Below are 26,715 nucleotides of genomic sequence, written 5' to 3'. Positions count from 1 at the left end.
AGCGAGGCGGACATCGAGGGGAGAGTGTCTGTAGCCCTAGTGGCGGCGCGGAGCGCGAACACCGCACGCGTCCGGGTGACAACTGGCAGAGTCTGCACCAGGACCGTGATGCGCCTGGTGGGTGAAGGCACCGCAGCGGGCCTCCAGGGCGGCGCAGAGGGCGGCGCTGGCGGCGTGAAAGGCGCCTTTGTGCAAGCCCGCGTGTAGGACCGCCGGGGGAAAGGAGAGAACAGGACCTGGAAGCAGGAGTAGAGGCGTCCCACACTCCCTGCCGTCGGGTCTCCAGAAGGACAGTAGGGTAGCGCAGTGGAGTGGGGACCAGCGCCACGGAGGTTGTCTGCCGCTGTAGCCGAAAAGGGGGCGGGGGGTGGAGTGGGAAGAAAACAGTTTGGAGGAAGTTGGGGAGAGGGACCTGTCTCCCCGCCCTCTCCGCCTAGGTGACAGAGAGGGGGCTGGCTGGCAGGGTGCAAGCACTGCCCCAGAGCTCACTCCGGAACCGGCATCTGGAGAGCGGCCCCCGGGTGGAGCCGCCCGCTGGCCGCCCACCTGGGGCAGAGTGGCGGGCGCGGCGTGGCCTCCCTCCTGCGCCCGGGCCGCGTGGCTTGCGGCTTATTTTCCCAGCTGGCAAGCGTCTCGCTGCAGACAAGGGAATGCCTGTGGTGAGTTGTTTATTTTGTTGAAGTTTGCGGTGGGCCCGGAGGACGTGGGGGGCGAATAGCAGGCAGCGGTCGGGACTGTTTTGTTTAGGTCTTGGTCCACCTGTGTGGTATAAATCTGCCAGGCTCCGGGTTGTGGGGTCCAGGGTGAGAAAGCCCTGGCGGTCCAAAAGCTCTTGGCCACGTTTAATTCGCAATGCCTGGAACCGACTAGAATCTAAGGAAGGCTGGTCCCCAACCCCCAGCTTTCAGTGGACTGTTCCTAAGGGACAGTCGCCTCCCATGACCTGGGAACAGCTGGCCACTGAAGTTTCCCCATTCCTTGGGGGTAATGAAGCTGACGCTTTGATGTGAAAGGAGCCCAAGAAAACAGAGAAAAACTTATCGTGGGTGTAGGGGTAGTGTGAAGTTCGTTCAGGGGTGTTGGGTCGGCCTGCTTCTACAAACTGGAATCCTGTGTTGGCCAATTTCCCAAACTAGACTGGTGAAAGGCTGGCAGCTGGCTCCTGAGGGAGCTCATGGGAACCCCTGGGGCTGATGTTAGTACAGCTTCGGCTTCGTTTGCCTGGAAGAAAAGCCTAAATACATTAGTGAGAGGGTAAAGCTTTTAAGGCCTTCTTGGGAGTGAGTGGCTGGCTAATGAGAGGTTAATTTTGTTTCGAAGGGAAGGCTGCGCTGGTTTCCTGAGATAAATGGACAGGAAGCACATTACCTCCAAGCACTGGCAAGCGGCTCCCAAATGCTTTTTGCACCTGCCGCTTCTAGCCCTGAGAGCCAGAAGCGAGCCCTAGTGGAGTCTCTTAGGGATCAAGGGGCCCGGGAAGTAACCCCTTGCGCTCTCTGCGGTCTCTCCCTCTTTCTCCAGGGGCTCAGCGCTCAAACGGAGCCCTGGGGCTCTTCTCTTACACCTAGGTCCTGCGTGTTCCGAAGCTCGGGGGCATCCTGATCCCGCTGAGCCCCTTCCAGGTGCAGAAGGGTTAAGAATGATGTAAGTACAAGCCAGGAGCTACAAGCTGCTGGACTCTGGGCTATTCCAGCCCCTTATTTTCAAACACTATGGTGCAACGAGCAGCAGGGGAGCCCTTACTCCGGAATGGGTTACACAAATCGCTTAGTGCAGGCTTCTCTGTCCTGGGTGAGCTGTTAAGCAGAGACCCTCATGTTAGGTTTCTGGGTATGGAGATACAGTACCTGGGGAACAGTAAAGACACTATGTAAGGATTTGGGAAATGAAACTGCATCATGTTTAAAATCTATTAACGTTTCTGGCATCCATTTTAATTACCCAATTGCATGCCCATGGTATAGTATGCTTTGCTGGGTCTCTTAGATGTACTGTTCTGGTCTCACCACTCCTCGAAAACAAAGAGGAAGAGAAAGAATGCAGATGGCAAGACACAAGGTGGATTTGGGGGTTGCTCAAGTTTCCAGTCATCTCACTTTTTTCCTAATTAAAATGTAAAACTTTTATAATCCTCAAATTTGTTCTAGCTTTCTCCCTGGATTTTACTTTGTCCAGTCCTGAATTCTGCGTAAACATGTTGCACGGGAGCTTGAAGAGTGGCTGCCCTATAAACAACCATTCAACATGCTCTTGATTTCCAAGCTGATTTCAAATCTTGCTAACATCCAGATTCACCCCAGACTGTGTCAACGGACCCAATTTCATGAAAATAGGAACCACCTTGTTCTTTGTTAAGGAAAAAAAAAAAAAGCATTTTCCTTTAGCAGCTGAACACTTACGCTGTAATAAAAAGTGAATTGTTAGGCATACATGTCTTAGGCTTGTCAAATTTTACAACAGAAGAGCAATAAAACACCTTAGAGATTCCCACCCACCCCCAACAGTTTTTTTTTTCCTTGACATCAGGATTTGAAGCAACTCCAGGGTGCCCTCTACTGATAAGAATTTCTAGAGCCCTTTGTATTAAGAAAAAAAAATACAAGATAGTGCAAAAAAAGCAAAGTCATCAGCAGAAAGATTCTAAATTGAATGTAGTGATCTTTAACCTTTTGTTTATATGAAATGTAATAATAACAGAAGGTACCTTTGGGGATATAATTAAATATTGAGGTAAGAAAACTACATTTTGCTGTTAATCGGCTATCTAAAAGCACTTAAAATCTTTATGTGTAAGAAGGTTCTGCCTGCATGTATGTCTGTGCACCACGTGTGTGTTTGGTGCCTGTAAACGTGAAGGGGATTAGGATTCCCTGGAGCTGGAATTCCAGACTATTGTGGGCTGCCAGTGGGCACTGAGAAGTGAGCCTTGGGTCTTTTGGAAGAGCAGCCACTGCTCTTAACCACTCAACCATCTCTCCAGGTCCAAGCTAAAAGGACTTTTAAGAAGAGTGTCATGTGATCACTCTTTAAAAGAAAGATGCTTATTAATATTTTCTGAACTGTATTTCATGAATTATATGTGGTAACTGCAAGATGGTAAAAATGTTTGTCCTGATAGCATTTAGGCTACACCCCTATGTAAAACTGTCAGATTCTTCCAGCCCTCCCCCCATGAAAAGTCATTTCTCCAGGCAACTCTGAAGCTATTATTAAGCCTATTAAAGATAGACATAAGGCTTGGATTATATCTTGAGTAGTGAAAGGTGTGTTTACCACTTGAATCATCATGGCCTGTAATAAGTAATGAAAAATTACAGTTAAAAACAGATAGGTCTCCTTCATTAGGGACCTGGTAGTTTGTGGAATCCACAGTGTGTGTAATGAGTAAGATGGGGAGACCTAAGGCTTGCCTCCCAATTATCCTTGTCCATTGATCAGCACACTGTAACATGTGGAATATTTATGTGTCTGTGGTTGATAGGAGATTCCTAATTAGAGATTCTGAGTAATGTAGCAGGTAAAGTTGCAAACTGTAATTTAGATTGCACTAAGTGCATTTTAAATGCCAGTCCTCAACAGTTAGGAGAATGGCAGAGGCAGGGGGGAAGTAAAGTGGCTCCTTAGGAGCACTGAAGTCACTCTCCAGAGGAGATACCACTTCACACTAACTGATAACAAATTGGAGCCTATGGTCAACTCCACAAGTGCTTTCTTTTGTCTCCATTTACTAGCCCTTTTCCTCGGAGATAGTCTGAGGAGTTTTGCCCTAGGTTTTGGAAGACAACTCAGGTAGAAACAGACCTACCATTGGACTAATTTAATAGACTGGAAACTTGTGGAAAAGCCACCAAGCAACAAGAAATCGTGGCATAATTGCATTGCATAAAAACTTACCACTCTCATTAATCTAATTACCTTGTAACTGAACACGTTGAAGTTCGCCCAATCCCTGACTCCTGCTCTTTGCTTTGAAGCTGGGAAAATGTCAAAGAAACCAAAACACCAGAGCCTCAAGCAGCTGCCAGCGAATTCCGCTGGGAGCTAGCAGGTACCTTCTCAGTTCACCCATCTGCTAAGGACCTCGGTGTCATCTGAGTAACGCGGCTCGGCTGACTCTTGTTTTGCCAAGAGACCCCAACAAGTTTGATACGAGGTCCAGCAGTTGAGATTGGCTGAGACAGGGGTATGGGTTGGGGGGAACCTGCTACATAGAGCTTGGGAAAGCGCTGGCATCCTGTAAGTGGCTGAAGCCTTCAGGGATAGGACAAGGGGCTGGGGAGGGTCATTAAAAACAACGAACAAAAAAAAAAAAACTAGGAGGAAGCTGAACCTGAAGCTCATTAATTCAAGGAAAGGTTAAAGGCCGGTTCTCCTGGAACGCGAGCCAAGCGAGATTCGCTGTCGCCCATTTCTATTGGGTACCAGAAAACCGTGATCGCGGAAAGGGTTGGAGGAGAAGAGGCACAAGGAAGCGGGCTGGAGGGAGGCTGGGCCGGGGAGAAGCTGCCCCACCCGCGGGCGGCGGACACGGAACTTGAGTGAGACGCGAGGGCGGGAGGCACTCTCACAGCCAATGGGGAGTGGAGGAGGGGATTAGCAGAGGGCGGGGCCTCCGAGTATTGGTGGGAGCCTGGCGGGGCGGAGCCAAAGTGCGGGGCTGAGATTGATTGACCGCGCAGGCCGCGGTGCGGAGCTCTCCGGGCCACTGCCTGCCACGGCTGGTGAGGTCCTTCCGATCCACGCACGTCGAGCCCACGCCAGCTTGGGCTCAGTCGCCCTTGAGCTCCGGGCTGCTATCGGCGCTCGCTCACGGTCTTTGTATCTTTTTCTCCCGCCTCTTTCTGCCTGCCCTCCACGTCCGGCCGTCTCCATGTCTCTGCGCCCTGTTGCCGCCTCCCTCCGCTCGCGACGCCCTGCACACCGCGGCGGTGGCGGCCGGTCTCGAACGCTGGCCTGAAAGGAGGAAGAGGAGGAAGCGAGGCGTGCGCCCCGGCCCATGCCGCAGTCCGAGGCCCGGCCCAGCTACTGCGCCCGCGCCGCCGCCCTCGCAGGAGCGCACGAGACCTGCATGGACGGGCATGGGCGTGAGAGCAGCACCTTCCTGCGCCGCCGCCCCCGCCGCCGCCGGGGCTGAGCCGTACGGCCGTCCCGGGCTCTGGCTGCCGTCGCCCCCGCCGCCGCTGTTGCTGCTGCTGCTGCTCAGCCTTGGGCTGCTCCACGCAGGTAGGCGCGGGCCGGGTGGGGAACGGGCCTCGAGGGCTTTGTTCTAGGTCCGGAACGCCACGGCCCTGGCTGGCGAGCAGGGCGCTCGCCGTCGCGGGTTCACGCTCCTGCCCTCCGCCTCTGGCCTTCGCCCGTGACAGCCGGTGGTCGGGTCCCAGCGTGCGGGGGCCGCGTGCGGGACAGACACCCCGGGGCTTTATTGCTCTCGGCTGGAGTGTTTACTAGAGTCCGCTGTGGATCGGGTTTCCGCCACCCTGGTCGCTTGCGAGCGGAGACTGGGAGCCCTGTGCTGTTCCTCCTCTACAGCTGGGGTGTGGGGGTGGGGAGTGGGGGCGAGGCCGGGAATCGCACGCGGTGCAAAGATTTTCACCCTAGTTTCGGGGTAAATTCTGAAGAAACTTAACTTAACCGGGATCTCTTTCGGTTTTGCCAGTGCTGCTTTGAGCGTAGAGTTTGTCGAGTTGAAGACGTGCTTTGAGGGTAGCCTTGTGTTTTCGATTCCTAGCGGTCTTGACAGATGCTTGCTGCGGTGTGGAGGTCAGCTCGGCCCCTGCCGACGCAGCGCTGAGGAATGTGCCCTTCGGATAATACCTGAACCTGACCCTTGTGACCTGGGATGCCTATTTTTTGTTCTCTTTACAAGGAAGTGCCATGACTTTTTAAAACTTTGCCTAGAGCGTGAATTTCCCTATAATACAAAAATTAAAAGTATCATTGTTTTACATAGATTTCTTTGGAGGCCCTTTCCTCCTTTGTTCGAATAACATAACGCTCTAATTCCAGTTTAATATCACTCAACTGTATTAAAAACTTTTTACTTGATAAGATATACCAACCGCGCTGAAGTAGCTGGGAAGCCTTTTAAGTCATGGAATAAAATGACATTGAAGAGACAACTCTTCGAGGTGTTATAGCAGCTGCATTGTAACAGTGTCCCTTGGGGAAGTGGACTAGCCGTGCTAAAATGTAATAGCCAGTTGTGGAATGATTAAGGCTTTAAATTAGTAGCTTTAGCTAGAACCTTAGAAAAATGTCTGAATGCGGCTTCATGGAAACTTTTTGTTAATGTTCCAGTATTCAGGAGTGTTGGGGTGAGAAATATGTATCCATTATGTCAAACTGTACGTTTCATGAAAGGGGCACCAAAAGGCTAGGTTGAGCTCTTGACAACTTGGATATTGGTTGCTATGAGGTCCTGACAGGGTTGGAGTGTAGTCCCTGAAGATTTCCTTGATGCCCCGTGAAAGGCACAAGAAACTGGACTAAAGGTTTACGGAATTAAGGTGCTTTGGTTGAAGAATTTGGAACACGAGGTTCCTTTCAGTAACTCAGTCTACGCTTACATTTAGATTGAACCCAAGGCTCTCATTACTGTGAATAACTTGTTGAAGTGGAGCTGCTTTTGAGAGATCTCTTTGAAGAGTAGTTCTATTTGAAATGCAGGGGTTCTTTTCCAGACCAGGGAACCTAGCAAGTGCTACTTGCAGATGGACCGCCATATGTTTTACATCTGAGTCCATATCATTTGCCTCTGTGCCCCATATGGCTCCATAGCTCACTCAATTCAGCTTCAACAGAGCTCATTTCCTTTACGATAACCTGGCAATTGTGCTGTCGTCCTGGTGTGAAGGAAGCTCTCTTGCTTATGTTCATTAAAAAATAATGAAACAAAAGCTCTAGACCACGAATCCTTTAGCGCTTACAGTAACTGGCTGAAAGTACAAGTCATGCCAATTGTAGATGACCTGACACCAAAACAGGAGATTTTTTTCTTTGTAAGAGCATCTTTAGAATTCTGCCCTTGGGGAACGACCTGTTTATTTTCACATGCATTTTATCTTACGATTTTATTTTCAGAAGACCTTTGCAGTTCATGAGTGAATATCAAATGCAGGCCTTCTTGCTTACTCATACACTCCACGGCCTCCTTGGCCACATCCTGGAGAGTGTCTCTGCTCTGCATTGTCTTGGCATCTTGACAGGAGGCTTACATTACCGCTTCTAACAGGCAAAGTGTGCATTGTCATTATAAATTCATGAAGCTTAGATATTTCTGGGTGTATGCTACAAATTAGTCATTATGCCAGAGCCTGTGATGGAGCTGAAAATGCTGACCTCAAAGCATTTTCTCTTCAGTTAGCCCTCCTCCCTCTGATCCTCACTGCAGCCAGGGGTAGTTAGGCCCCTCATCCAAAGCAGAAGAGCTGCTTTGTATGTGATTTCTCAATGCAGTCAGCACCTACCCACCATAAAAAAAAAAAAAAAAAAAAAAAAAAAAAAAAAAAAAAAAAAAAAAAAAAAAAAAAAAAAAAAAGGAAGCTTGAGAGTGGGGGTTGGGAACAAAAGAACACTGGGAATAAATGCTGCGCCTTCTCCCTCCTAAACACTGGGACTCTGTATCTCCGTGCTGTCCTTACTTTTGATATTTTATGACTATTTGAAATAATTATAAGTAACTGTGTGCTCAGATAGATTTTATAGACCATAAAAAGAACAAATAGGCCCCACAAGTTTAGCGGAAAGTTCTCATGCTGTCGTTATTTGAGGTCCAGGAGCTATTCCTTGGGGTGTGATGTTGGCCCTGCTTTTACTGGTTTTGTGCTTGCTGTGTATCTTATTTTAAAAGAAGAGTCATATCGTTGCCACCCACTGCTTTTCCAGCTATCAGTGACTGACCTTAACATTAGTTAGTTGTATACAATCTCACCAGGACAAGGCAAGGCCTTGGATACCCCTTTCCCTTGATAAACGGCTTAAAGGCTTTTGGGATAGTAAATTGGTTTGACTGTTTTGTTCTTCAGTAAAAGGAGTTGAAAGTAAATGCATTTGTTTTCAAGAGAGGAACCCTGGAAATCAGGCTGCCTTTGTCAGCACAGCACTGAACAGGCCTTGAATGAATCAAACACATGAAGATGACTTTTTTTAAAGTGGTCTAGTGAGTGTCTATAGCTCCAAAATGCTAAAATAATTTTAATCTCCTCTATTCCAGTATACATGAAACTGAAGGCTCAACTGGGTCTTTGAAATCTCACAACAGTGACAGTTTGTGACCCTCCCACACTTCTCTCCAGCTAAAGCTGAAATAAGTTTACCATTTAATTAATACTTAAAAACATTAAGGCACCTTTCAGCCCAATATAGAGATTGCTAAATGATGTCTTTCATCGGGTGAAGTTTTAAGTACTGATATCCTGAAGTTTATTGTATCCACATATTGTAATAATTATATATTTATAAAATAACCTACTGACTTTAATCAGGCATGGCAGCATATACCTGTAATCCAACATTCTGGAAGCTGCTACAGAAGGATTGCAAGGTCAAGGTCAGCCTGGGTTGCAATTCAGTGATACCTACCTTGTCTCAGAACAAAAACAAAACTAGGCCCTGGAGAGGTAGGTGGCTTATCTGGAAGAGGCAGCTCTTCCAGAGGATCCCAGTGAGATTCCCAGTTTCCACACGATGGCTCAGCATCTGTAACTCAAGTTCCAGGAAATCCAACACCATCATCTCTCTGGCCTCCGAAAGCACCAGGCATGCGTGGGATGCACAGACATAGCGTACAGGCAAAACACTTGTGCATATACTAAACACATACACACAAAGCTAACCCAAACCAGTGCGTGATCCAGTGATGTCAACCTGCACTGCCACCAATACAAAATGTGAGACATGTTATGCCTAGAAAACCATGCAGCTGTTACAGTAACTTCCACTACTTCAACATTCTTTAGAAGAGGATGCTGCTAAGATGTGAAGACTTTAAGCCTTCCATAAGTTGAATACCTACAAGGAATTTTAAGTAACAAATACATGTTACAGTTCATTTTATACAGTTTGAAATAGAAGGCCAGTGTTTCTCTTCAGTAAACCTTTTTTTGAAACAATTGATTGGTACTCATGACTAACCTAGTGTTTTGTTTTATCTTTTTCTCTTGTGCTTTGAGACATTTCATGAATTGCTATATAAGAGACAATAGACAGATAATTTGGATTTTTTTTTAACACAGGACTTTTTATACCTGGGTTTTCATTTTAGCTTTTTCTCTAAACTGTTAATTAATTGACTTAAGAGAGAAAGTGAGTTATGTATATTCATACACACACACAAGGACTTCTTGGCACTCTGATTCCACTTTGAAAAACAGTTTTGATGTGGCATACTTTTTTAGTTGTCTTGTGCTTGTGGTTTGCTTGAGATCAGTGTGACAGACACGTTAAGAGAGAAGTAAGGTTGGATCTTGGGTCAGGTGAATCCCTTTTTTAGCTGAGTACTTAGGTCTTATAGAAGCTAAGGCATTGTGACTGGATATACTGATGCAGCAGATTAATAATGTACTTTAGGAAAAGTAGAGTGACTTACTACTTGAATTTTTTTTTCTTTCGATGTTCTTACCCTGTAGCCATACAAAACCAGGTAAAGATACTTTAAACAAACTATAATTTAGCATTTTAGCCTTTCTTCGGGTGTGTAGGCTTTAATCATAGCTATGTGCATAGTGTATCTCTCCCACTGCTTTTTAAAGCAAATTACTCATACGGCTTTAAAAATCAAAACAGCCCATATCTTTGACTTTGCTTTGGGGCAGAAGAATCTTTGTCAAAATAGCAAACAAGAAACAATACTTCATTTATAATTTTAACCTGGAAGCATTTCTAGACTAAACTCTTGCTCAGTTACCAGAGCCCAACCTTCAGAGTATCCAGTTTTTCTCCTGATGGCTTAGTTTGAGAGACATAATAACACAATATAACCTTACGTGTGGAGGTGTCTTAAAATGGGAGTGTATGAGATAGAACAGACAGTTCCTAGGGAGGACAGCATCTTCTCATGCTGCCCAGGAAGTGAGGACACAGTTACATGTTGACCTTGCCTTCTTTCCCGTAGGTGATTGCCAACAGCCTGCTCAATGTCGGATCCAGAAGTGTACCACAGACTTTGTGGCCCTGACTGCACACCTGAACTCTGCCGCTGATGGCTTTGACTCTGAGTTTTGCAAGGCACTTCGTGCCTATGCTGGTTGCACCCAGCGAACTTCAAAAGCCTGCCGAGGCAACCTGGTGTACCATTCTGCTGTGTTAGGTATCAGCGATCTCATGAGCCAGAGGAACTGTTCCAAGGACGGACCCACATCTTCCACCAACCCAGAAGTGACCCATGACCCCTGTAACTACCACAGCCATGGGGGCATCAGAGAACACAGGGGAGGGGACCAGAGACCTCCCAATTACCTTTTCTGTGGCTTGTTCGGAGATCCTCACCTTCGAACTTTCAAGGACCACTTCCAAACATGCAAAGTGGAAGGGGCCTGGCCACTCATAGACAACAATTATCTTTCGGTTCAAGTGACGAATGTGCCTGTGGTCCCTGGATCCAGTGCAACTGCTACGAACAAGGCAAGTATGCGTCTTTCCCCCTCTTTCCATTCAAGTTGTTTGGTCCTTCAGACAATTTATAAAATGTGTTGTTACAAAGGCCTAGAGAGGAACCATTTGTATATCTTCTTGAAAAGTTATTAACAGGGTTGGTGAAGGTTTGAAGTTATTTAATGAGAGATTTTCTCTGGCATGTAAGATGTGGGTCTAAACTTAACTAGACAATGATAGGAAGGATAAAACATAAACAGTGAAATCAAGTTCTCCAGGGAGAAAAGGCAGGCCTGTTTAATGAGAAAAATGTGTGCCCTCCCCAGGGCTGTCTTGTGAGAGCGTATGTGTGTGCACAACTCTTCCTGAAGAAGTCCACGTTCAGATTCATCAGATGACGAAAGTAGATGTTCTGAATAAAGAAAACTGTGAAGCCTGGGGCAGTGGCCCATCAGGAAACGTACTTTATTGGAGATTTAGAAGCTAGAGTAAATGTTATGGCCGTAAGCCAGGCTTCCCGGTGGCAAACCCACAATGGTGCTTTAGTTACTAACCTTTTGGTAACCAAGGAAGTTAAGGATTGGCTGGTACAGAACATTGCTCTGTAAGCCCTGTGTAATCTCACACCCTCTTTTAACAGTTTAAGTCACAAGCGAAGAAGAAAGCTGGCAAAATTCAGTTAAGCTTACCCCGAGCCAGTGTCTGTGCGCCTTGTTTGTTTATTTTGAAGAAATTGATCATGTATAGGGAGAGACCTTTGATGCCTGCTGCAAGGTACTGATGTCTTCCTGCAAGGCGGAAGAGAGTGTCAAGAGGGGCTGCAAGTGCCAGCCAGTGCTAAGTAACTTGCCTTTCATAAATAAAGTCAAAGGAGCTCCTCCTAGTGTCCAACTGAACTCCCTCCTTCCCTGTCTTCCCAGCCGCGCACCCTCAGATAGACTGTCTCATCTTGTTTTAATTTCCTGTATTTATTATATCTGCTCTTTAGTTGTCATAGACTAAATATAATTGACAAGGATCAAGCTTTTGAAGTCCTATGGCTGTTCATTTGACCCCCTCCTTTGCCTCCAAATGTGTGGCATATTTTTAAGTGAGTTTAAATTATTTTGCTTGGCATTTTGTGAAGGGAATTTTACAACACCTCAGGAGATATCTGGAGACACCCAGGAGTGTCACAAATCTAAAAATAGAAGCCATTGCTCTTGAGCACAGAAAACTGTTCCAGCGCAGCAGACTTTTTAGGGGATCTCCAAAATGTTTAGACTTCAAGCCCGTAAAATGGCAGGCTCGCCTCTTGCCTCAACAATTCTACATCTCAAAATAAAGCTCTCTTTCTCTGGCTCTATATGTTTATAAATAACTGTTCTTTCATAGATCTCAGACTATGGGGGTTGGTAAAAGTTAGATTATAAAGACATATGATTAGGAGGCTGGTGAGATGGCCCAGCAGTTAAGAGCAGCTGCTGCACTTGTAGAGGACCGGGTTCAGTTGCCAGCACCAACTTGACAGCTCACAACCATGTGACTCAAGGTCCTTAATCTGATGCCCCCTTTCTAGATTCTGAAGACACTTGCATATATGTGCATGCGCATGATGCATGTGAACTCAAGGCTCATCCTTAAGATAGATATATAACCATACATATATATACATATATATGTGTGTGTGTATATATATATATATATATATATATATATGGACAAATAATTATGAAGTTGTAAGTTAGACCATTGCCAAAAATCTAGGATTACAACAGTCATAAGACACCTCAAACATGGCAATAGTTATCCATTGTTCAAATAGTTGAGGATTTGGAAGACTTTTGTTCAGATTAAATAATAATTTGTTATATATACATACAGAAAGAGAGAAGGAGAGAGAGAAAGAGAACAATTTAGATTAGCAAATTAATTAAAAAAAAAATACAGGTCTGTTTCTTGATCTGGTAAAAGCCAAAGTCTTTGTTCTTTCAAAATGGAGGAAAACTCCTCTGACAGGAATTCAGGAGTGGTTTCTCAGCTGCACATTAGTGCCCTACGCCCGTGCTGCTCAGCCATACTCCATGCTGCTCTACCCAGCACTTGCTTCTCTGCTCTATGTTTTGTGTTCTCCAGGGTACCCAGATATCCAATAGGCTGGTTCCGATGCCCTGGCTCAAGCCCAGGATAGTATGTGTTGCTGAAACCAGCAAAGGCCTAGGAGTATGCTGCACAGGCTTACCTTTAAGGACTTTAAAGAGAAAGTGGTAATAAAAGTAAAAGCAATGAGGCACAGTGTCCTTACAAAATACATTCTAAGCAAAATCTGAATTTTTTTTCTAAATCTGTTTTTTTTTTTTTTTTTTTTTTTTTTTTTTTTTTTTTTTTTTTTTTTTTTTTTTTCCTTTTGAGACAGGGTTTCTCTGTGTAGAACCTGGCTGTCCTGGAACTCACTCTGTAGACCAGGCTGGCCTCAAACTCAGAAATCCACCTACCTCTGCCTCCCAAGTGCTGGGATGAAAGGTGTGTGCCACCACTGCCCAGCTTCTAAATCTGTTTTAAAATGCCTTTTCTTTTTTTTAAAAAAAAAAAAAAAGGAAAGGTTTTCTTCTTGTGAATCTCAGCACACAGCAGCCAGCTCCTTTTTATCACCGTGACAAGTACCCGAGGCGAAGCAGCAAAAAGGAGGGAAGGGTCATATGTGTTTCAGTCGTAGCTTGACTGAATCCACTGCTTTGAGCCTCAGGCAAGACAGAGATACAAGCATCCAGTTGTCCAGAGAGAGGAGAAGAAAAGAGAGATTGCAAGCGTGGAGACTAGGTACAAGGTGTAACTCTCTGGGGAGGTGGCCCACTCCTTTCACCTAGATGCCACCTGCTTTCCACCCCCTCCCCAAATTCTATCCTATATGAATCCACCAGTTATTCCATCCGCTAGAATGCTTCCAGTAACTAGTAGGGTACCAACCCAGTCTTCGGGAGGTGTACTTCATTTTCTTACTGAGAAAAGCTGGACTTAGCCAGACTAGTGTTGAGTGAGTCAGCACTGTACAAAGCTGAGATTGAACCTTCCTTGTGTATGCAGGCATTTTCCAAGACCTGCATGTTGCATCAATGTACTTAAAGAGTAACTATGCCCCATGGAAGGCCAGCTGTGAGGCTGAAGTGCTACATTTAAGCATCCATGCATCTCACTGTGAGGAAGCTAGACCCTGGTATTTTACTCAGTGTGAGGTCACTAAGACAAACTGGCTTCCGGAAGCCTGGCTTCTCGAGTCAGCCACTGCAAGTTGAACTTAGTGAGGTCTCTCTTCCAAATGTATCTTCCACCTGTCACCAAAGGACACTGAAACAGACGAAAGTAAGATGAAGTCACTGTAGTCGGGGACATTTACTAACTACCCTTTCTTTTCCCTCATATGAGCAGTGAGTGAGTTAAGACAGGCCTATAGTGAAATGCAGCTTTATCTCTCCTTATCCACTCCTACCGACACACACTGGCTCTCCCCTCCCCATGGGAAAGAAGGGCTTGTTTTCCAGGTGGTCATGGTGTGCACAGTATGCTTTCTCAGGGCCTCCATGTTTTTGTTTATACCCTTGCTCACTGGAAGAGACTGTACGAGTGAACCAGCTTGCCAGGTAGATATGTTACTCAAGGTGGGAAGCCAGGGCAAGTTTTTCATCTCTCCACCCCGGGGCTGCAAGAGTTTCTGGCACACCTACACACATCACCTCATCTCAGATAGACATCTTCCCCACCTTTGGCTGTGAGAGGCATATGCAGGCATGCAGGCACTGAGAATATGAAATTGGGGAGGGGGGAGAGCACTAGAACTGGCAACATTAGGAGCACAGAGAGAAAGGGGTTTCCTGTTGGGGAGGAGGCAGTCACACCTTGTCAGTTCCAAAGAAGCAGTGGCTAACCTGTACCTTACAGGCCCCAGAGGAGCCAGGTGGCCTATCCTGGAGATGCCTGGCTTAGTCCCTTTGCTTCTTGTTTTCTTTGCCGCTTTCAGACTCAACATAGCCGTTCAGTGGCTTGGGTTTCTGACCTTAAACCAAGGTCCTTAGAGGGGATACTTAGATACATGGTCACGAAAGGTGGTTAGAAAGTAAACTTCTCGATCCTTTCCTATGTGCCCGTGTATTAAAGTTACCCAGACAAGAGTAGAGTTTAGTGGTGGAGGGCTTGCCTCCGGTGAGTTACCTCCTCAGACCTACAAAGAATGAAAATGAAAGTAGTCTTTTTTTTAAATCCTTAATCTCAGGCTAGTAAAATGGCTCAGTGGGTAAAGCACTTGCAGCTAAGTCTTAAAACCTGAGGTTAGCTCCTGGAACTAAAGTGGTAGGGAAGATCTGACTCCACAAACTGTGCCCTGATTCCCACATGAGCTTTCCCTACACACACATATACACACACACACACACACACACACACACACACACACACACACACGATAAACTGATAAAATGTCATTTAAAAACTAAAAGTAACTCAGTTTCTCAAGTACGTTTTCAACAAGCTTTCAAAGTACCTTTCCATTTAAATACTTTGTTACCTACCTAACAATGACTTTATTTTTAGTAATGATTTTCACAAGTATTCATTTGCTTTATTTTTCCCTTTAATTTGTATGTAATCATATTCTTTCCCATTTCTTTGGCTTCCTATAAAATACTTAAATCTCATGTAAACAAAGTAGAAGTAGGGAAGATTGGGAAGCACACACCCTGGGCTCCTTCCTTGAGCCAGAGAAAGGGTTTGCTGTGAGGCAGGTTGCCTTTGAGAAAGGGGTTGTTCATTGTACTTCCTGACCCAGGTGACTATTGGCCGGGTGGCTCACTTCTAGTTCTTGCAGTGGCCACCAGCTCCTGCTATCCTGTAGGCGGCACTCGGTGCCTAGCCAAAGCAATTTCATACCATCTATACATCTCAAATTCTTTATATCTCTAATTCTATACATCTCAAATTCTTTAGCTGCTTTCTTGGAAGGTCTGAGAGTTTCCATCAGACATGTAGAGAGCTTGGTTTTATTTCATTTTGGTTAATGTCTTTCTTGAGCTGTGTAACATAAGGTTTTCATTCTGATAAAATTCACCAGTGCTTGGTAGCACTAGAACATGTTGTGGCCACTTCTTTCTGATGGCCCTTAGACACTTGCGCAGCAAGAGTGACCATGCAGATCATTCTGGATCATTATCTGTTGCTTAGACATGCCTGCATTGCAAAAGCTTTCAGCTGTCATTTTAAATGCATCTCCAGATAGAGGTTTGGAAATCTGTACTCTCTTGACCTCACACCTTAGAATATTTTTTTTCTTGTAGCCAAGTTTCTGTAACGATTTGTTTTGATAACTGTGGATACCTGTGAGCTACATAGTAGTGACCTTTTATTTTTATCAATGAAGATGTTCCTCTTTCTCTTTGGTTGAATTGTGCTTAGATGTATGGACCCTATTCCTGCATGTGATGGTAGGCATGGTGGTGAGGAGTCTAATTTTAGAAATACCTAATTGAAATCTGAGATTTGCTTTTGTGATATATATATATGAATGATAGTTATAGCCATTTGTTCTTAAGATCCTCCTTAACTAGAAAGATGCTGGTTTATAGTTGTAGCTCCCTTGGTGTAATAATGTCTGATAAAAATATCATTAATTTGGTGCTGCTGCCTTTTTTTTAAATCATCATGTAGGAGATATAGGAGTGAATGTAGCCTCTGCATTGTCTGGGCACATACGTGAAATGTACAGCATCAAGAAAGGGTGGATTTGTGTGTAGACCCAGCTGTCTTCAGAGCTTCTTGGTAGAATACATTGATTCCCAGAGACATTAGTTAGCAGGTTGACACAGGTGGCAGGAAGCAATACAGTGAGCAGGCAGCTGCAGTGGAGGTGTGTCACGGGCCATCACCTGAGGGGGACCCCTCCTGCCTTGCTTGCTCCTGGGATTTGGCACTTTGGCTTCCCACCTCCCACAGTCAGTGCCAGTCACCTGCATCCGTATCTCCACCATCACTGGTCTTAATTAACTTTCAGGGTCTCATCTAATTTTTAAAAACCCTCATTAAGTCATGTGTTAGACATTTTTGTCATTCCTGAATTTTTATTTTAGAAATAGCTCTGAAGTGTTAAAGAATGGGTTTTAGAAGAACAAATGAGCTCTGCTTCTGGGTGGGACTGGGTCTGCTGTCCTTCTCAGTTTCCCAGAGGGCTGTTGTTTGTACTGGATTATAAGGTGTTAGCCTGCAGGAACTCCGAGTGCTATACTTTCAGTAACTGCCTGGAGGTAGAAAGCTTTCCAAGTGCATGTTGGGAAAGAAGGAGGAAAGGAGGATTATCAACTGGGTGCCTGGTGTGTACAGTAAAAGAGCATTCTGTAAGACGGATGGGCTCCTTGGTTAGTCTTTGTGCAGTGTTTTTCAAATAAGGTATCGCTTTGGTTTTTCCACATGTGTTAAAATACTCTGGGTGAGAAGTTCTTTGCCATCTTTTAAACTTCCTGACACTGCCCACTCCCTGAGTCCTAGATGTCCTTAGAAGGAGGAGACCTTCTAAAGTCAGTGAAAGTAAACAGGTTTGTCCAAGCCAGGCAGGATTCCTTGTGTGCTGTAGGCCTCTGCCTGCTGCAAAGCAAACCCATACTCCTCCATAGTTTAGTGCAGGGGCAGGAAGCCAAGTCTGATACATAGCTGAGAGTCAGAACTTGTTTCTCTGTCAAGTTTCCAAATGTCTCTCTCTGCTCTGTTCAGTTTTCTTTGAGTCAACCTTTTAAGGGTAAGGGTCGAGGAGGAACTGCTGGGTGGTTGGGTTGGTGTTCCCTTGTGTTGTAGCTGCCGCTGGCTTCAATTAATGCTCACCAAACACTTTCTGCCTCTGTGGAATGTAGCCCGAGTTACCTAACTGTGTACAACAATGAAAATGAAACATTGAAACAATGAAACTGCAACAAAGAAACAATGAAAATGCAACAATGAAAATGTTCTCCGTCCTGGTTTGTCTTTATTTGTTTGGACTGCCGTAAAACTTGCTCTTCCAGTGTTTGGATTTTGTGTTCTTGTGGGTGGGGTAACTTAACGAAGTGCTCGGCCTGTCTGAGTGGTAAGGAGCAAGAGCTAACACACCTAAGAGAGATTGCACTAGACAGCCTTGGAGTGAACCTATAGTACTTTTGGATCCTAAATAGAACTCAAGTGAAACCAGCTTGCTAGAGAATGGGAGCTCTTTCTGCTCTGCTTAGCTGATTATTTCAATACTTGGGGCTGGGGGGAGAGGCGGAGTTAAGCTAATTCTGGTAGGTTTCTCTCATGTTGGCACACTGCACTGTGGATGTAATGAATACCACAGGAACTTCTCATCTCCCCTGCAAGTGCCTGGGGTTCACTCTGGACCTACAGACATTTGTCAGGTACTGACAGCTTCCCCTCTTCCTGCCCAGGCACAAGGATATTTTTGGCCAGTTACTAACTTTTTAAAACATATGGTCACCAATTCTGACAGTCTCAAGCCTTTTTTTCTCTTTTGTCTTTGGGAACTTGAAATTGAACCTAAAGGTGACAAGATCTGTGTACATTGTGAAAAAGTTGAGGATTTTTTTTAAATTTATTTATTTAGTATATATAAGTACACAGTAGCTGTCTTCAGACACTCTAGAAGAGGGTGTCAGATCTCATTATGGGTGGTTGTGAGCCACCATGTGGTTGCTGGGATTTGAACTCAGGACCTTCGGAAGAGCAGTCAGTGCTCTTAACTGCTGAGCCATCTCTCCAGCCCCAAATTGAGGATTTTTCCCCCTTCCTAATGCCGAAGTAATCAGAGGCCATGGTTTCCTACTCTCCATCAGTTTAGGAACTACAGTGGAACCTAGACCCTGAGCACTTGTAGGATCTGTAGCCCTGACCTTTATCCAGAGAGGATGTCCCCTGGAAACTGGGACCTGCTGTGACAGACTCTGCCTAGCTGAGGGCTACTGCTCCCACCACAGCTCTCAGCCTTTGAAGTATGGTTAGCCTCTGATCTGAAATAGTGGCAACCTTAGTCTGTAAGACTTCTCTGCCACCTCATAGTGCAAACTCTGAACCCAGACTTTAGGAGTTTTTGAAGTTGCTGAGATGCGCAGGCCTGGAGGGCTTGCCTCCTCATGCTCGGCATGCTGTTACTCTGGTGTGTAGAAGGAAGTTGGCTAACTTCCCCGGCTCTGTGCCTCTTTATGCTTCCCGCCTTCCTTGTTTTAATTATATAGAAACTGGTTTTGAAAGTTGGCATTTCTGTGCTTGTCCGTTTCGTTGTTATCCCTGGGCCAGATTGCTTTCGTTCTCGGAGCTTTTTCCAGTGACTGGGCTTGGTGCTTCTCTGGACCACCCTAGCAGCCTTCAGCAGTGGGTGTCCTTCCCCTTTGGTTTGGCTTCTTAATTCTCCATCTGCTGCCAAGTACCCCTTCAGCAGCCAAAGCAGCCCCTGTTCTTGCTTGTGTTCATTACCTAGGGCAACACGGAAGGCTGCATCCTGCCTGTGAGTGCTCTGAACATTGAGCTCTGTAGAATCAAGCATGCTTGGTACCTGTTTTGAAGGCATATATAACCTTAGTCTTGCCTAAACCCTAAAAGGAGTCTAGGATAAGATTTTTAATATGCTGCTCACCTTATAAATATGTGCTGCCTTAACTGTTAGTGTATTGTCCTAACCAATAAAAGCACTTAATAGCTTATACTTCTGCAATTCTTAGACTTTCTATGAGTATAATATTTGATATAAGCTAAATAGTGATTGTAAAATTGCTTTCCAGTTTATTCAGTTTACAGCTTCCTAACAGACCTGTTCCCTAATGCTTTTGGGGAAATTGTCAGTGACAGCATGTGTCTCCCACCCAGCATTTAGGATACTACATATAAAATCTTGTTTGGGCTCCACATCAGATTGTTCAGACCGAAAGTTAATCTAAATGATTGTGTGAATTCCCTCCCTGTTTCACAAAAGTGAAAAAGAGTCACCCTCATTTTTATATAACTAAAGGTCAGTTCCCTCCTTTTCTGCACAGAAGAGGCCTGCCCCAGCTACAGTCCATACTTTGGTGACCTGGAAATAAAGTAAGGTACAATCGAGGGCCTCAGCTTTTTCTAGAGCTTCCTCAGTGAGCGTCTCAACATTGAGAAATCTGGCCTCGTGAGGAGAATTTGGGTGTGTTAGGGATGGAGACAAAGCCAGTGTAGATGAAATGTGCTGTTGTTGGAATGGTCTTGTTATTCTGTCTAGAGGACTGAGGGAAAAAGCCGGATTCCCAATGGAGGCCTGAGCCCAATCTTGGTCTCCTTGAAGGTCTGTTAGGTTTTATTTTGTTTTGTTTTTTTGTCAACATAATTACACCCAGGTAACTTGACAACATGGACATATCAGTTAATTAGATGAAATAAAATTCATTTTAACCTCCTTGTACATGGGCAGAATTTTGACCAGATACAAGTCAAATTACCTTTCAAGTCCATTTCATTGCTTCAGGTTCGTTTCTAGTCCCATGTTTAGCTCTAAAAGCCCAGTTCTCTTGTTGAAGATTCATTCCAGAAAGTTCTCTGCACTTGCAGTGCTAAGTGGTCTGACTGAACCCTGGTAACTGTTTCTCCCACAATGTATTTAGAGCTACAGAATAGAGAGAGAACTGACTGCAAAGCCTTTGGGGAGTTGTGTCTAAAATCTGAGTGTGGTGTTTTCCAGGCTGGCCTACCTCGGGAAGATTTCTCTGTATCCTGGTGAGTCAGGGTCTAGGCTTCCCTCATGACTTGCTCAATTCCATTTCATGTATTTCCTTTACTTGCTGGCTGGAGAGGCAGGCAGGTGCCCCTTCACCAGCGGTGCCCAACCTGTGGGCTGTGACCCTCTGGAGCATCTCAGACAACTTTTTCACAGGGGATGGCCTTAGACTATTGGAAAGCACAGATATTTCTACTGTGATTCATAGCAGTAGCAAAATTACCGTTGTGAAGTAGCAACAAATAATTTTATGGTTGGGATCACTACCCCAAGGAACTGTATTACAGGGTCGCAGCATTAGGAAGGTTGAGAACCGCTGCTCTTCATTTTACAACAGCCCTTAAGTTCTTTGTGCCTTTTATATGTGGAAAGGTTGATTTGTAGCTGCTCTCCCTCTCTTCCTCACAGACATTGTGGGTGGTAGAGATCTCAGGAGTGAGATTAAAAATGAATGAGGAAAGCTAGAGTAGTTTGTCTAAGGTGGGGTGAAGAGGAACTACATGGGGGAGGTTTAACAAAAGACATTGACGTTTTAAATGCACAGAAATGCCATCCATCAATAATAAATGGTGTGGCACGAACAGATGTGGCAAATTGAGTTATTACTGCATATGGATCAGTTAGTGGAGGGAAACGAGCAGCAGAGCCGGTGCTGAGTGGAAGCTGTAAACAATTTGAATACCCATTTTAGGATTGTGGTGGCTACTATATATGAACATTCTTAAAGTTTGGAATTTGCAAAAATTCCAGTGAAATTTAATACATTTTTTGAAGTGAAAATTATTACGGATGAACAACTTTGCTTTTCTGGAGAGGTAGACAATCTAAAATGGATTTCATGCTGGTCACAGCTGAATGCTTGCTTGTTGAGAGCTTGTGTTGTCATTGTTCTGAGGAGTGGCATCGCATTACAAAACGCAAGTCACGTGAAACTGCTGCCCAGGGTTTTTTCTACATTGCATTGATTATGAATTTAGGCCCCTGCTCAGTACACACTTAAACTACGAGGGGCTTCTTGGGGACTGGGCTTTGAGGTGCTTTCAGCCCTCAGCATGTTGATTCAACAGACAATTCTATATACGTGTCCAAGTGAGAAATAGCATTGGAATTTTATCAGACAGAAAGTCTCTTCAAGTAAAGCGGGTAGACAGAATCCGTGAGGTAGAGTATTTGATAGATACAAATCCTAGGGAACACTAGTTTTCCATGAACCCTGTATCACAGAGGGATAAGTGGGTGAGGGTGTTTAAGATGAGCCCTCAGCTCCAGAGTTGGAATTGCTGTGGCTAATGAAAACAGCAACCTTGGTTAAGCATGAAACTACTCCACTCATCTTAATATTGACTCCTGTGTGTCTTTTTTGGTAACTGGTTTGCAATTGGATATCTCTGCTTTGTTGCCCCAACAAAAGTGAATTCCTTTTCTCTCCTCCTAATGCGAACAAAATGTTCACAGTTCTTGCGTGCAATGCCGAGCTGGTTTAAACAAGTTTGTTAGACCAGAAAGACACATTACCAAGTTGTTGAATTTTCTGAAAAACATTGAGTTTTTGAATGTGTTTCAGTTGAGGTGCTCCTCACACTCGTGAGGATCGTGATTATGTAAAACACTGTTACTGATGTATATTTTCACCATCTGTGTTGGTTAACCTTCGACATTTTCTATCCTTCCCCCAGAGTTTTCAGGTACAGAATTTACTTGAATTTAATCTTTTCACCTCCTAGCAGTCCCAGCTTGTCTTAAAAAAGGACTTGTCAAACTGACTTTAGAGCCACCAAATAAATCTGTTTTATAGTCTCCTTAGATACCCACCTCAGAACGCCTCACAGGGGAAGGTCCGGTGGTTAGAGTGAGCAGTTCTCCTGAAGTCATCTCTGGTCACCTTCTCTGGCTTGTAAAGAAGGTGTTGAAATGTGAGAAGGGCTGGTCGTCGTGAAATCAAATTGTGGCTCTGGGTAATTAGGAGAGAAAGCCCAGGGTTTTCACAGCACATTGTCTGGCTTTCAGTTACAGCTGCAAACAACGGATATGAACTTAGCCAGTTGCTGCAGTGCAGCTGGCCCCGATCTGGGCTTTGTAACTGGCTGAAGTCAAATGAAATGGCTGGAAAATTCCAGTCAAGTAACACCAGTGGGAACATGTGGAATTAAATAGTGTGAGCAAATGCTGGCTGACTTGGGGAAAAACTTCAGACATGAGCTTGAGGGTGGTAGTCAGGATTTGGGGGGCATTTCTGGCCTTTTAAACAAGGGTCCATTGTTTTGACTAGTTTCCTTGCAGGAGCTAAGTCTCCTGCCATCAGAGTTTCTTACAGAGTGTGTGGCTTGTCTGCCTTCTTGACTCAAGTCACCCAGTCCTTTATTCTAATTTGTTTTTTTAATTAAGAAAACGGAACAAACAAACTGTTACTGCATAACTGACAATAAGCTGAATCTCAGAGGCTATGTCCAGACGGTGCTGGGGAGTGGCACACAGAACTCTGTCCTTCCCAGTTAACCCTCTCTCATCAGAAGCTGGCTGCAAAAATGGAAGCAGGTTCACTTGTTACAGTTTTTATAAATGTTATAATAAAAGGATTCCGCAAGGAAGAGAGCCGTCTTACTGAGGAAAGTTTTGTATTTATCAATGAATAGGTCTTTTTTTTTTCCTCCCTGAACTATTTGCTTCATTTGGAAAATTAAGAGCTTACTGGGAAAAGCTGTGAGGAGTCAGGCCCCTGGTGGTGTTTGGGGAGAGCATCTTCTGTTACTAGGTTTGGGGCATGTTATCTCTGCCAGTGCTTGAGCTGTGCTTGCCAGATAATCCCCTGTCACAGGGATTACACGGCGATGCAAAACATTTGATTAAGAGGCTTAAAGAAATCTCTCCCAAGGCACATGATTGGTAGTTGTTGCGGATACCCCCCACCCCCAAAGAACCCCTGTTTAGTCTCTCGGTGTTTATATTAAGTTAATAGTGATGAGTCATGCAAAATGGAGATAGTCCAATGAATGATCTCTGTAGAAGGCAGGGCTCTGTTAGATATATCATTAATTAAGTCCCTAGAAGCTTCTGTACATCTTAGCAAGGAACTTCCACCCTCACCCCAGCTATGCTGTACCTTGGTTAGTTTTAGAAGGAGACAAATGGGCTGTTCCCAAGCCTCTGCTGCAAAGCAGGCGTAGGGAACTCTGCTGTGGAGTGGCACACTCCCCTCCAGCTGTGTTAACTTGTGTGTCTTCCACCCTACAGATCACGATTATCTTCAAAGCACAGCATGAGTGCACGGATCAGAAGGTATACCAAGCTGTGACAGATGACCTGCCGGCTGCCTTTGTGGATGGCACCACCAGCGGGGGGGACGGTGACCTGAAGAGTCTTCACATCGTGGAGAAGGAGAGTGGCCGCTACGTAGAGATGCATGCTCGCTACATAGGCACTACAGTGTTCGTGCGACAGCTGGGTCGCTACCTAACCCTCGCTATCCGGATGCCCGAAGACCTGGCCATGGCCTACGAGGAGAGCCAGGACTTGCAGCTGTGTGTGAATGGCTGCCCCGTGAGTGAATGCATTGATGATGGACAAGGCCAGGTGTCTGCTATCCTAGGGCACAGCCTGCCTCACACCACCTCAGTGCAGGCCTGGCCTGGCTACACACTGGAGACTGCCAGCACCCAATGCCAGGAGAAGATGCCAGTGAAGGACATCTATTTCCAATCGTGTGTCTTCGACCTGCTCACCACTGGTGATGCCAACTTTACTGCTGCGGCCCACAGTGCCTTGGAGGACGTGGAGGCGCTGCACCCAAGAAAGGAACGCTGGCACATCTTCCCCAGCAGCCGTGGGGGGCACAGGGCTTTGCCTGCTGGTCTTGGACTCACATGCTTGATCCTTACTATGTTTTTGTAGGAGTTGTTTGTTGTCTTTGTTTTGTTTTTCTGGGTTTCTTTTCTTTCTTTTTTTTCTTTTTTTTTTTTTTTTTTTTTTTTTTTTTTTTTTTTTTTTTTTTTTGTCTATAACAAAATTTTAAATATATATTGTCATAATATATTGAGTGAAAAAGTATATATGTATATACCATGTATATGACAGATGTTTGTCCTGGAACACCAGATTGTACATTATGTGTTTGGCTGTTTTCACATATGTTGGTTATAGTGTTTTTTGATTGTATCAATTTTGTTTTGCCGTTTTGTGAAATGTTTTATAATGTCCCTGCCTAGGGACCTCTTAGAAAGCACTTTATTTTTTATATATTAAATATTTATGTGTGTACCTGGTTAGTATGTACAGTGCATACACATAGACACCAACCATAGCAATCCATTTGGAGGTGACTAGTTTGTAGCTCCTGGTTGCTCCTCCTGCACTTCCCATTGCCACTGATTGCTACTGATTTGCCAAGGTACTCGGTTCCTGATGGAGCTGCCTCCCTCCCAAGTGAGGGAAGTTGTCCCCTCACTTGTAAGTACTTTCGATTCTTAAGGTGTGGATCTCACTAAAGCGCCCTGTTTCTAACAGTTCACTCTTTCAGAGCGTGGGCACATTAGTGCTACAGCTGCAGCCATGACTCCGATGGGCGTTTGAGCACATATGGCCTCTTAGGTTGACCCTTGTGAAGCTGCTGTTAGTTATATACCTTTCTGGAGGTGGTCACCTCAAGAAAACACCAGGCATCTTGCTATGCCCCAGCTAGGAACTCTTCCTCATCCTCGATCCCTGTTTAAATTGTAGTTTCCCCTCCATTAACTCTTTAAGCAAAACAAAATCACCAACTCGGAAAAGATCATGCCTTGCCCTCCTTTGTAATTTGTAAAACTCACGTTCTTAATGTTCTCCTTGGCTGCTTGGAATCCTAACAGTGCTCTCTGGCTCTGCTCCAGCATCTCCTTAACCCTCAGGATTCCAAGCACTGGCTATTAGTGCTCCTCTGGTATTGAGGTCCAGGAGTATGACCTTAAGAACAGGACATCTGTCTTGGTGTGTCTTAGTCCTGATGTTCATACCTAGCCACTTCACTCCCCACGTAATCTCCATCCTTTCACCTCTCTGCCATCTTAACACCTGTAGTTGAATATTATAGGGACCTGCGAGTTAGTGAAACCCTCATGAGGTAAAAATCTCTCCTTGCCTCTCCCATTGTATTACTGGTACCAACTATAAAAGGGATGTAACAGAAGACAGACTAGCAAAGTTAACTCCTGAATAGGTAGGCTTATATTATTATATCTAAATGTGTTTGGTTCCAAGAAGTGATACGATTTGTGTTTTAATATTTAAGGTTTGCATTAATACAAGCAAAAGATACAATCCTTAAATAATGTTGTTGGGACAAGGCGATGCCTTTTGACATGTCCTATTGGCCAGTGGGACTGACAGACAAAGGCTGGCAGCAAACAGGGAATCTTTTGTGAAGTTGTGTTTCTTAGAGAAGTGATATTGCCAGTGGGTGGGATTGTGTGTTCCACCAGAGGTTGCAGATTCTCACCTTGGGGGCAGTTGCAAAGGCACCCTGCTTTGTATTCTTAAAGGTTGAACTCCAGAGAGCTAGGATGTAGCCCTGTAAAAGAAGGGTCCTTCTAAGAAAGCTGCATCAGGACTGACCAATCCTGCGCTTTGAAGCATGGCCATTTTTGTTCATGTCGGTAGCCGTGTGCCAAGTTCAGAAGCTGGCAATAGCTAGTAACTTGTGATTGAGTTGAACAAGGAAGGGAAAATGTTGGATACTTTTAACCACTATTTTTGTGCAAATATAAAGGTAAAAACAATAGAAGTTTCTACATTGTCTGCCTTTAGAGCCTGGGATTGATACACCTTTTATCCTTTTGAGGAAAACAAAGTCACCTGTCTACCCATAGTTTGGAAAAGAAAGTTTGCTTGTTTAGCTGTATTGTTTAGCTGGAGAAGGGTGCCCATGAGAGGCACTACAGCAGTAGCATTAGTAATAGTGTCATGGGTGTTCTTCAGAATTGGTGTCCCTATGCGTCCTTTACAGTTCCCACAGGTAACTTAGAAATCAAGTACTTCTGTAGAGAAGGGCCAGGTTTTCTTTGGGGTTTCTAAGGAACATACTGCCTGAACTTGTTTTATGAAGTCCATAGCCAGAAGAATTTCAGACCATACTGCCAAACAAATAGTCTATAGCTTTTCACAGGTCCCCTGGGAGAGCTTAAAACTTAGGGCAAAACACTGGTTTTCACAGATCTTCCCATGTCTCTCTTAGGAAAGACTCAAAAACACATTGCCCCTCTGCTGTGCTTGACCCTCCCCCCGCCCCCCTGTTGTGCCGAGTCTTTGCAGAGAAACCTGTAGATGTGGTTCATAGGTATATGAGTAAGTATCTGTGTAAAAACAGTGAGTGTGTAGTATGTAAATACGTTAAATTATTATGCTAGAAAAATAAAGCTGCAGACCATGCTGTCCGA

At 44.9% G+C, this 26,715-nt stretch overlaps 1 protein-coding gene across 2 annotated transcripts; it reads left to right on the top strand.

Annotated features, from left to right (window-relative positions):
* Rgmb (repulsive guidance molecule BMP co-receptor b) lies at positions 1–26,715 on the top strand. 2 transcript variants are annotated; one of them, XM_031351271.1, is made up of 5 exons: positions 1–659; positions 1,569–1,644; positions 4,961–5,223; positions 10,112–10,620; positions 23,543–26,715. In XM_031351271.1, the coding sequence occupies exons 2-5, from the start codon at positions 1,640–1,642 to the stop codon at positions 24,197–24,199; spliced, it is 1,434 nt and encodes a 477-aa protein (XP_031207131.1). In that variant the 5' UTR covers positions 1–659; positions 1,569–1,639; the 3' UTR covers positions 24,200–26,715. The 2 variants fall into 2 exon arrangements, with proteins under 2 accessions (XP_031207131.1, XP_031207132.1); XM_031351272.1 differs by having other exon boundaries at positions 2–659; positions 2,148–5,223.

This window comes from Mastomys coucha, unplaced genomic scaffold, assembly GCF_008632895.1.
Source record: "Mastomys coucha isolate ucsf_1 unplaced genomic scaffold, UCSF_Mcou_1 pScaffold5, whole genome shotgun sequence".
NCBI classification, from domain to species: domain Eukaryota; kingdom Metazoa; phylum Chordata; class Mammalia; order Rodentia; family Muridae; genus Mastomys; species Mastomys coucha.
This window is presented reverse-complemented; position numbering and strand designations above follow the sequence as displayed.